Here is a 12,039-nt window from a genome sequence, read left to right as displayed (position 1 = left end):
GCTACCTGGCTGCACCAGGACCAGATTTTGTGCATAGCTTCTGGTATAAAAAATTCACCTCAATCCATGGGCAGATGGCGGAATACTTCAATATGGTACTAGAAAACCCCCAACAGCTACCTAAATTCATTACCAGAGGGGTAACCTATCTTCTACCCAAGGACCAAAACACGGCTAATCCAGCCAAGTACAGGCCAATAACATGTCTTTCGAGCCTGTTCAAAGTGCTCTCATCAGTAATAAATCGAAAGATACAGAACCATTGCAATGTAGACAACGTTATGGCCGAAGAACAGAAGGTCTGCCGGCAAAACACTCAAGGCTGCAAAGATCAGGTCATCATTGATGCAGTTATTGTCGGTCAGGCGAGCCGGAAAAAGAGAAAACCTGAGCATGGCGTACATCGACTACAAGAAGGCGTACGACTCAGTACCGCATTCGTACCTTCTCAAGGTATTGCAGTTGTACAAGGTGGACGATGGATTCATCAGGCTTATGCAGCACGCAATGGGAATGTGGAGCACATCTCTCCACGTTACAGACGGAGCATTGGTGTTACGGTCCAGAACTCTCAGCATAAGAAGGGAAATTTTTCAAGGCGATACATTTAGTCCACTATGGTTCTGCCTTGCGATGAACCCCCTCAGCAGAGCACTCAATCATGCAACTATGGCTACCATTTGAAAATTGGAGGAAGAAGTACAAATGTTACCCACACCTTCGGTGTTTGCGAAAACAGTGGAGAAGCTGCACCTTTTCTTGCAGCTTGTAACGGTGTTCAGTTATGACATCCGGATGGAGTTTGGTGTCGATAAATGTCGAACAGTCAATATCCGTCGGGGTCAAGTAGTGGATACTGGAGATTCGGAATATGATTGAAGACGAAACCTATAAGTACCTGGGGTTCCTGGAACTGAAAGGGATTCGCCATACAACGATCAAGTAGGAGCTGCAGGAAAAGTTCTGGTATCGAATCAATCGTGTTCTGAGGTCGTTCCTGTCGGCCGGCAACAAGATAAAAGCGACAAACACGTTTGCCGTGCCCCTGTTAACCTACAGCTTTGTGGTGATCAAGTGGACCAAAACAGACTTGGAGGCGATAGAACGAGCAGTACGGGTGGCGTTCACGAAGCATCGCATGCATCACCCAAAGTCGGCCGTCGAGAGATTCACCTTGCCACGTAATGAAGGAGCAAGAGGCATCACTGATATCCAAGCGCTATGTGTTTCCCAGATTCAGCAGTTGCGAAGCTACTTCGTAGAAAGCCAGAACCGTCACGAAGTCTACCGTGCTGTTTGTGAGGCATACCACGGGTTCAGCGCCCTGCATCTGGCGAAGACTACCAGTTGAATTGTAACCTAAAAACTGTCGAAGATAAAGTCGCATCGTGGAAGCTGAAGGAGCTGCATGGGACACATCCCCATCAGTTGGAACAAGCGCATGTCGACAAAGTGGCATCGAATACGTGGCTGGTGCGAGGTGAACTCTTCTCAAAGACTGAAGGTATCCTGGTAGTCATCCAGGATCGGTTTATTGCGACGAAGAACTACCGTAGGTACATATTGCACGAAGAAGTAGAAGACCGGTGTAGAAAGTGCAATGCAGTACGGGAGACGATCGAACATGTTGTTGCTGGTTGCGAAGCGTTGGCAGAAGTAGCGTATCTCGGTCGTCACAATGATGTCGCTAAGATTGTGCACCAACAACTTGCACTGAAGCACATTTTGGTGAACAAGTACGTACCCTACTACAAGTACATGTCAGACCCGGTACTGGAAAATAGTTGCATAAAACTGTACTGGGATCACGAGATCATTACGGATGTCCATATTCGTGCCAATCACCCTGACATTGTGGTTTACGACAAAAGGATGAAGTGGGTAACCCTCATCGATATCGCTGTACCGTTAAATCGCAATGTTCAGTCAACGTTCTCGACCAAGATACTGAAGTACCACGATTTGGCGTTGGAGTTGAAGCAGATGTGGCACCTGGAGGATGTGCGTATAGTTTTGGTAGTAATCTCGGCGACCGGAATTGTTCCCCGTACCCATATACGTTCCCTTGAAAAGTTGGAACTACGAAGAGAACTGGACAGCATTCAGAAAGCAGTGATTCTTGGAACCTGTAGTATTGTCCGGCGGTTTCTGAATCATCATAACTGATCCGACTGAAGCAAACAAATTAGGACGAGAACTGAAAAATGAGATCCACAGAGCCTAACGCCCTCGGCATAAAGACAAATCAGTCGAGTGGAGCTATATGGTATACAACTTTGATATGCAGTTTCATCCAGGCGATGATTCGGGGTAATTAACGGGGTTTGGTGATTTTTCTTTGCTCTGGGATTACTTCATTGTTTTTTTTTTCTTTTCCTTTCGTTTCGATTTGGATTTCGTCATCAGCATACGTGCAGCTTTTTTTCTCTTCTTGCAGTTTTTCCTTTTGCTTCGTCCGCTCTTGCAGTTTCATCAGCTTGGCCATAGCCTGGATTTCTTTCTCCTTCTGTTTTAACTCAGCATTCTCCTTTCTCTCTTCAAGCTTTTTACGTTTTGTCATTTCACTTAATTTCTTCGCAGCTTCTTCTTCCTGATACATCAAGTGCCAAGACTCACTTGTGGCTACTGCTGGAACCACTCGATGCCTGCGTTTCCCCAGAGTAGATGGGTTCCTTGGATACACAGCTACACATAGCGGATTCAATCTCCCTTCTGCTGCAAATTATTTAGTTTCAATGTGTCCACTGATTCCACAGCTTCCGTGTTGAGTGTTTGTTGATCTGTTGTAGGGAAATATATTAAAATTTATTAATAAGTGTAGAGTGACGTTTCATACCGAATAATTAAGGTCCAAACTGACATCGTTGGAGCTCGAAGTCATACCGCTCTCCTCTGGATATATTGCTGCAATAAAGATACAAAAATGGTATCAACAGCGCACATAAAAAATGCTACACTAATTTATTTCACAAAAAAATATATTGGTCTCCTTCTGGTACATAGCTGATGTTAAGGCCAATCAGAGTTGTATCGATTTCAAGGAAAGCTGGTGGTCCTTCAACTTCATCAGATACTCTCCTCTACAAATCAAAAAGCTGAATTGCCGCCAGTCCACAACAAGTTTCTACTCTGTTCCTTGAAAGCTAGAAGCAGCTCTGGTGACAGTCGGCGGTTCAACTCGCGAAGAAATATGCACATCCCACTCCTTCTCTAAAAAAAAATGGTATCTTCTAATATAAAATCCGGAGAATGTTTTGAACAGTCTATTTTAATAAAAAAAAAACTTCAATAGTTAGAGGCTATTGTTAATTATTAGGTGAGTGAAAAGTAATGTTATCTTTTTTTAACTGATGTGGTTTTTCCACCGTGTTTTGTCTGAACTTTTATCATGATTCATTCTTGCGCTAATTATCGCATTATAGTTACTACAATACTTTATACAATTCATGAAAATAATATTACATGGCTCCACTGAGCACATGAATGATTTTTATGACTCATATTACATATTTCGTAGCACACAATATCACATTAGCCTCAAAACATCAGCCTTATTAAGAACAACAAAGTTCTGAATTTTACTGGTGATGTAAACATTCAAGCATGCAAACATTTATGCATGCAAACTTCCTTTTAACGTAAACCAGCATCTTACTGGTAATGTTTTTTTTTACAAAGATGGACGGTTACACACAATTTATGGATTATCTCATGACATGTATCATAAATATATGCGATCTATAATGTAAACTTGTAGAATTTTCAATTAGACTGGATAACTTGAATTTCCAGCATCTGACCGTTCTATTAACATTATTTTCAATGGATATAGTTTTTGTAAACAACAATAAGAATATGATAATATCCGCAACAATCAAGTTGATCCTTAGTTGCTTTAGCTTAAATATAGTTGATCAATTAGCACAACACTTACCATTTAGGATTAAAACGTTCAAATCATACACATTCATGTGTACCTCAAGAGCTCTTCTATCTACGGGAGATTACATTGTACATTTTAAGTAACTACACAACAATTTTTTTAGCTTAAGCTTTCCTTCGTAATCTTCTTTTAAGTGTGTCATTATCAGCTTTCGTTTAACAAAAATCAACAATTTAAATCTTAGGCACGCAATCATTCACCTATGAGTTGTTTTTTTTTGCACAATAATATCATAGAGGTAACTCTAAGACCACTGGGTCCCGAAGAAAATCATTATTATTTTTGGCTCACTCAGTACCAGAACAACGGTCCCAAGCAGTCCCAAGCTATTTCACTCACCCCTGCATGTTCTGCATGAATCCATACACCCCTGATGTTATCTGTCAAACTTTCATAGCGAATCAAAACAAACATAGTGTAGTAATAGAATTTCAACTAGAATAGGGTACGTTAATCGTTTGCTTGGGACCAATAGGCTACTAAAGTGGTGAGCCAATTTAAAATTGTTAGTTTCGTATTGATTGTTGATAATATTTCTATCGATCCCATAGACATTCAGCTCGATTTTTAAATCAAGATTTATTAATTTATTTTTTTTTTAATTTTTGGCACTAATTCTATTAATGGACAGTTCGCTCTCATACAAAGTCCTACCAAGGAGTGCTTGGATGGTGATTTTTTTGGTGTTGTGAATGTGAGTGCGTGATAATAAATGAGAATCTCAAGGAATGCTCAATACATGAGATTTCAGAATGATTTTTACACTCTAGTTAATTTTTGTTTTCCGTCGATCTTGTTTTCCGTACTGAGTACCAATGCTACCGACGCCAGGAGGCAGCTCCCACACCTGGACCCTACCTATAGACCCATCAACTCATGAACCGGGGATCAACAAGTTTACTTCCCTTCCCGAAGGAAGGCGTGAACCGAGATTGTATGCTTCAGAAAATCCCGGCGGTGGCAGAGAGACAATCACGCTTACCACTACACCACCGACGCCGTTAGTTAAATATTTGGTTACGTATGATCTTAAATGTTCAGCTTAAGGTAACGCCGGATGTATAGCAACTCATAAGTTAAATGACACGGTGACCATCATTTTTCGTCGGCTCGTGTAGGAACCGGCTCGCTCAGTTTAACCCGACAGAATCACCCGATTAGCCACCTTGCAACCACCAGTGGCCATCATTGACCATTTCTACTGATCCTCGACCAATCCCGGTTCTTGCGGTCAGTTAAACGGACATATGTATCACCTTTTGAAATTGTATTACTACCACTCGATACAGTACATCTATTGCATCTGTAGCCACCCGGTATTCTCCTCCGCTGGTCTGCTCAACGTTCATACGAGATCCATAGATGAATAGAGTAGTCTGTTTCTCCACCCGTCTAGATCGTGGTGAACACCATCCGTCGGCCACGACGTTTATCTATGGTGTCTACCGTGAATGATGCAACAGAAGTTAAGATTATCATGATAAACTATAGTTTTTTTTTATATCATTTATCATCCAATCTTCCTACGGATCTCACACCGCAACGACAGATTTTTTCTCAGTGGTCATTCCAGCGCACTATCAAATCTTCCTGCAGGTGACTTACACCGTTACCACAGATTCCTTTTCCAAGTGGCCGTCCCAGCTCACTATCAAATCTTCCTGCGAGTTTTTTTTTTTCACTCCGCAGCGACAGATTTCTTTTCCAAGTGGCCGTCCCAGGATTTTTTAAAATTTGTTCATGCTAGTCACTGATTTTTATGCACTATAATGGTAAGCTTTTTTGTCTATATAGTTCTATTTTTGTCAAGCGTGGCAAAACAAAACAAAATCAGGAAATATTTTGTTTTCGAAGCAGAAAAAAATGGTCTAGATTAATATTTTATTCGATACTGTTTTGCCTTACCTTAAACAGTGACCTTAAGGAGTAAATCGATAGTAAATGGAATTCAGTTTAATTGCATTTTAACTTTATTTAAACAGATTCATTGCATGCGTTCATACTTGTCTTGTGGTGTGCGTCCCACAGCACCATCAATGATCAATCATCGGTAACGTCGTGAGATCTTGATCCGTCCCGGATCCTCCTCTTCTTTTCAAACATGCATTCGTCCCGAAGCACTTTTAGATAGTGAGAGAGTAATTGTTGTCTCGACACGAAAACCAGAAGAAAACAAAATGGCCACCTTGTTTTTTTTTTTTTAATGGCCCGTTACTGCTATTCAAAAGAATTTACGCGTTACTGAATTTCCAATATCGTGTTCGTCCCGAAACACCTATCTATGATAAATATCAATGCGAAAGAATCTTCAAGATCCGGCAAACTTCTAGGTAAACTTTAACAAACACTATCACGCTACGACCAAATGCTGGTTTTTCTTAAAATCATTTTTTTTCTTCTTTGTGTTCGTCCCGAGACACTCGGAAGGAAAATAAAATGGCCGTCCCGGAACAGTTTTCTGACTTGTCGCTTCAAAAATACTTCCAGCGTGCGTCCCGCTACGCCGATGATTTACTAATTCCGCGTTCGTCTCGAAACTCTTCCAGTTTTGGTGGGAAAGGTACTCGTCCCGAATACCTCCATTGATTTTCGCATGGAGCAGGCGGCGATGAAAAAAGGAAAAAATTGGCTTACCTCACTGGATTGCAGAGATTAAAATATAAAAACAAAAACTTCCAGTTGCACTATCCGACACTTTTTTTTCTAAGCACTCACAAATTGTCAGCTTTCTGTCTGTTTTCCTGTGATGGGCGATTCCCGGGTGGTTAAAACTGTAGGTTCTATCGAACTTTAAGGCAAAATAAGAATAATTATGGCAGGATCGCCACTGTGGAATCCCGGATTGCCACCGGAAGAAATCGCCCAGCCCAGGAGGCAGACTGACGCACGACTTATAGTGAATTTGTTTATTCCCAGGTTGAAACTAGTTTTGCACCAGTTTCAACCTAACTGCTGTCAAAACGTTTTTTTATTCTCTTGGGTTCAACCTAGTTCCGCACTAGTTTCAACTCAAAAAGTACTAGTTTCGCACTGTGCTATTTTACGGTTTAGCGATTGGGTTCACCAATACAACTGCATCCAACTGTCAAATTGTGTTTTGTTTTGGATCGTGTAATCGTAAATAAACTTTTGCGAATAAAAAAAAAATGCAAAACGTTGCTATCGCTCTTGCAGCTTCCGCTGTCCAATTATTGGAATCGGAAACGGAAACCGATTCGGATTCCGATTTTGAGGATCACATTCTGATGACCATTAACAAAAGAAAGCGGGTCGAGAATTTCGTCAGCGATGTAGTGGAGAATCTCTCGGAGGAGGAGGTAATATTCATGTATGAGAATAATTAAAACAGATTTTCATTGATGAACTCATGTTTCTTTCTAGTTCCGACGTCACTTCCGGCTCTACAAATCCACAGCCGAAACGATCATCAGACGATACGCAGAGTCCGAATTTTATCGATCGAATACCGGTATTGGACGCAGGAATGTTTCGGCAAATGATCAAATGTGTGCTTTCTTATGGTACGCATTTCGGCTATTGACTGATTTTCTGTGGTTTTAGAGTACTTTCTTGGAGTTTCTATAATTTTTCTCAATTTTTTTTCTGAAGTTCAAAGAAGATTTCTGTAGTTCGCAAAATTTTTCTGGAGTTTGCAGTAGGGGAGAGAACTACCTCGAGCTAATCTTGGTCTATAGAGCAGAAAACATCAAATAAATCCATGATTTAAGCGTTAATAACGTCTTTTACCCCAAAAGACGTCCTTCGTAAGGGAAGTAAAGCCGTTGGACCCCGGTCTATGAGTGTAGGAGTGCCTCCCTGGCGTCGTTAGCATTGGTACTCAGTCAATCATGTGTTTGGTACGATGCTGTAATTTGCAGAATTGTTCTGAAGTTCGCAGAATTCCCCTGAGGCTCCATGAGTTTTTGTTTTTGTTTGCAAATTTCAGAAAATTTCGGTGAACTTCAGAAAAAAATCAGAAAAAATCTGAGTACTCAAAAAAAAAAAAATTTGAGTTCATCAGGAAAGTTGTGTGAACTTTAGGAAAACTTTGCAGAACATAAGAAAATTTTACAAACCTTGAGAAAGTTTTCTGAGCTTCGAAAAAATCATATCATTTCATAATATATTTTTCTCACTTTTTTCTTTTTCTTTCTAGGTTTTGTGCAAACAAGAATTCTTACCGAGAGATTGGTACTTTATTTAATATGTCCGAAACGTCCTTCTACAAATGCCTCAATAAAATCTTGGACTTTTTTTATAATCTGTCCAAGGAGATTATTCGCTTTCCGGAGACAGAGGCCGAAATGGAAAAAATCGTTACAGGATTCAAAAGTGTTAGTTAAAATTGAATAATGTTTTGAAAGTATCAAATATTCAAATTATTTACAGATTGCTGGTTTTCCTGATGTTATAGGCTGTATTGACGGTAGCTACATCGCAATTCGAAAACCTGCCAATAAAATCAGGTCCACCTACATCAACCGGCACGATATGCTATCGATGACTCTTCAAGGAGTCTGTGATCCTAACAGAAGATTTCTTGATGTTTGTGTTGGGTCACCAAGTCGAATCCACGATTCAAGAGTGTTTTCATTGTCACCGATCAGCGATGATCTACCAGGTATATGTCAGGGAAGATATCATCTTCTCGGTGATGCTGCGTACCCGGTCCGGGAGTATTTGTTGATTCCGTACAAGGACTACGGTAACTTGACGATTAAGCAGAGGAATTATAATCGGAAGCACTGTCAAACTCGGGTCAGAATAGAAAATAGCTTCGGAGTGCTGAAGCAACGATTCCGCCAGTTAACACGGCTGGATTTTTTTCACGTGGAACGAATGTGCAAATTTGTTATCGCATGTTGCACTTTGCACAATATGTGCATTGATCAAAATGATCATTATGAGGAAGATGAGGATCCTGATGAAATTAACGACGAAACAAGAGGTAATGTGCCAAACAATTTACCAACTGGATCTCAGTCTTCAAGGAATGCCACCTTGCGTAGGCTAGGCGAGTTAAAAAGAACTGAAATATCTGAAAATTTAATGTAAATAAAGTTAAATAGAGATACTTTTTGACAACAAATGTTTAAATATTTACTTTCAATGCAACTCATGTGATTGGGAAAAATCTTCGCTTCTGATAAAACATGGGTTCACTTTGGAAAACTTTCTAGTCATCTGCAGTAGAAGAATTCCATTTTTCGTATTAATTGGCTCAAAAAAATGAAGTCAAGTGCGGTCAAATTGGGCCAATACCTTATACTGAATCGTACATTTTCAACCGATTCGAAGTATTTTACTTTCTTCAAGAGTTAACAAACTTGCCGGAATTATTTAAAAAATCTAAAGTGGATTCAATGCTAAGGATTCGTGCACACATTACGTAACACATAGAGGAGGGGTAGTGGTGTCGAGTTTAAGTAACATATTGTTACATAGAGGGAGTTTGGTAATGGGAACCGGGTACGGTTGCTGATTTTTTTTTAAATTCAATCTTGAAAAAAATGAGTGGGGTGACATTACGTAATTTAAGGGAAGCATTAAGCGTTGCTTATTGTTACATAAGCGAAGTATCAAAACCCAGATTTATTGGGCCGTATGAATAAAAAAGAGTTTAATTTACTTTCCCGTCCCAACAAACAATTTGATTTGTTCAACAGCTGAATACCCGCATAAACGCGAACCATAAATTGACCTTACCGATAATGGTTATAAATTGTTTATAATCCCTCCTTAACTTTAACTGAAATGGTTTTGGAACCTTACATGAACGTTTGTGTGATAAAGTTTTAACCTTATGTATTATGGTTTTTAGGAAGCGGACCTTACAAATAATAAGTTTTTAAGAACCATTACCTTTTCAAATTCTTGTTTTCTCCATACATTTTCGGAAAGAGAACTATATTAGAACGTTTTTACTTATGGTTTGAGAACATTAATGGTTATGGTTATGGTAGTCAGTAAGGCCCATGAATGGTTTTGTAACATCGATCAACTTTATGAGGAATATATCGCGAATTGGTTGCCTGTAAATTAATAATTATCAGTTCGCGATATATTCCACGTAAAGTTGAGCGATAATACAAAACGATTAATGGACCTTACTGACTAGTATAACCATAATCATTAATGTTTTTTTTTTAACTAGTATGTTTATTTGGAAGGCTCAATCGCGTTAGCTTTACGGAGCCGATAGTTCATTGTTCTTTGTTTGTAACAAAATTCACTTAATTCTATGTCTAGTAGGAGTTGGGCCGAATACTCGTGGCTTACTCGAGGTTAGAGAGGTACATTGTCGAAGGATAGGATCAGGGGAGGAGCTTGGGGGTAAGGTTTCGTTGTCTCGTCAGAGCGTTGTCGCCAGTATGAATGGTAGTGCGGTTCTAGTTTCGTCTGGAGTTCGACCGGCTATGGTGGGTGACCAGTGGGCGACGATGAGACTCATCGAGACGAGGGGACAAGACAAACAAAAACTAATAAAGAGAGACAAAATACAAAGGAATTAAATTCTTATACTAGACATTTGAAGAAATACATAAACCGACTGCATATAGCAGATATCGCGAGTTCCCAACACGTCTCTGATAGGAACATAGGGTTGTCTTCCTTGGGCCTCAAGGGTATTCAAAAGTCGCTCTCTGGCGGCGTAATTATCCGTACATTGCCAAACTGCATGATCGATGTCATCGTAACCGTTTCCACACCGACAGATGTTGCTGTCCACGAGGTTTATTCTATTGAGATGAGCATCTAGCGAGTAGTGGTTGGACATAAGTCTACTCATCACGCGAATGAAGTCACGACTTAAGTCCAAGCCTTTAAACCACGCTCTCGAAGAAACATTAGGAATAATTGAATGTAACCACCGTCCAAGATTTCCATTGTCCCAATCGGTTTGCCAACTCGGAAGGGTACTCTGACGCACTAAATGGTAAAATTCATCGTGTGAAATTTTCCTGTCATAAAATTCGCCTTCCTGCGCACCCACCTTTGCGAGAGAGTCCGCCTTCTCATTGCCTGGGATTGAGCAATGTGAGGGGACCCATACAAAGGTAATCATATATGATCTTTCGACCAGTACACTCATCTGCTCCCTTACCTTTGAAAGGAAATAAGATGAGTGCCTACCTGGTTTCATCGACCGAATCATTAATGTTCTCAAACCATAAGTAAAAACGTTCTAATATAGTTCTCTTTCCGAAAATGTATGGAGAAAACAAGAATTTGAAATGGTAATGGTTCTTAACGACCCATTATTTGTAAGGTCCGCTTCCTAAAAACCACATAAGGTTAAAACTTTATCACACAAACGTTCATGTAAGGTTCCAAAACCATTTCAGTTAAAGTTTAGGAGGGATTATAAACAATTTATAACCATTATCGGTAAGGTCAAGTGATGGTTTGCGTTTATGCAGGTAAGCTATTGTTTAGCTGAAGAAGCTTGTTTTTGCCTGAATAAGCTCTTATTAAACATTCAATGTTTGTTGGGGTGCTTTTCTTACGGTAAAAGTAAAGTAAACACTTTTATTCATACGACCTATTGCTTTAAGTAATTTGTGTATCGCGCCTAACCTAACATTTCTGAATTGCTTTTTACATTTTCAACTGTTATCAACAATTTCTAACAACATGTGCCCTACTACAGATTTCCCTCGGTATATAACAGTGGTTCCAGATTGGCCAATGAGACCAATGATCTATCCTGAGCTGTAGATAGTCTGTTCATGTAAATATATTTTAAGGCTGTGTACCATTTGGTGAATTTTCACTTAATTTTGACAGATGGAAAATTTTCAAATAAACCTGCTTTTGTACCAGACTTATTTCTGACAGACCAGTAATTAATTTTGACAAACACCTTCTCGAAAATCGGCAGATCAACAACGGAGGAATCTTCGAACATTATAATTTATTTTTGAAGTGTCAAATTTAAGTGAAAATTTACCAAATGGAACACAGCCTAATACCAACAATCAATACGAAACTAACGATTTTAAATTGGCTCACCACTTTAGTAGCCTATTGGTCCCAAGCAAACGATTAACGTACCCCATTCTAGTTGAAATTCTATTACTACACTATGTTTGTTT

The 12,039-nt window shown here is 39.7% G+C and overlaps 1 protein-coding gene across 1 annotated transcript; it reads left to right on the top strand.

Moving 5' to 3' along the window:
* Window positions 1–7,089: 7,089 nt before the first annotated feature.
* Window positions 7,090–8,998, top strand: LOC135697913 (putative nuclease HARBI1). The gene is made up of 4 exons (XM_065217776.1): window positions 7,090–7,260; window positions 7,325–7,464; window positions 8,100–8,277; window positions 8,333–8,998. The coding sequence occupies exons 1-4, from the start codon at window positions 7,090–7,092 to the stop codon at window positions 8,996–8,998; spliced, it is 1,155 nt and encodes a 384-aa protein (XP_065073848.1).
* Window positions 8,999–12,039: the final 3,041 nt, after the last annotated feature.

The sequence above is a fragment of the Ochlerotatus camptorhynchus genome, unplaced genomic scaffold (genome assembly GCF_037179485.1).
Source record: "Ochlerotatus camptorhynchus isolate MF236.1 unplaced genomic scaffold, CSIRO-AGI_Acam_v1.1 ptg000079l, whole genome shotgun sequence".
In the NCBI taxonomy this organism is placed as follows: domain Eukaryota; kingdom Metazoa; phylum Arthropoda; class Insecta; order Diptera; family Culicidae; genus Ochlerotatus; species Ochlerotatus camptorhynchus.
This window is presented reverse-complemented; position numbering and strand designations above follow the sequence as displayed.

Bases quoted from the DNA above. Each gene is read 5' to 3' on its own strand.
- LOC135697913 (XM_065217776.1), top strand. From the start codon at position 7,090: ATGCAAAACGTTGCTATCGCTCTTGCAGCTTCCGCTGTCCAATTATTG. The intron at 7,261-7,324 runs GTAATATTCATG...GTTTCTTTCTAG, and splicing joins AGAATCTCTCGGAGGAGGAG to TTCCGACGTCACTTCCGGCT. The intron at 8,278-8,332 runs GTTAGTTAAAAT...AATTATTTACAG, and splicing joins TCGTTACAGGATTCAAAAGT to ATTGCTGGTTTTCCTGATGT.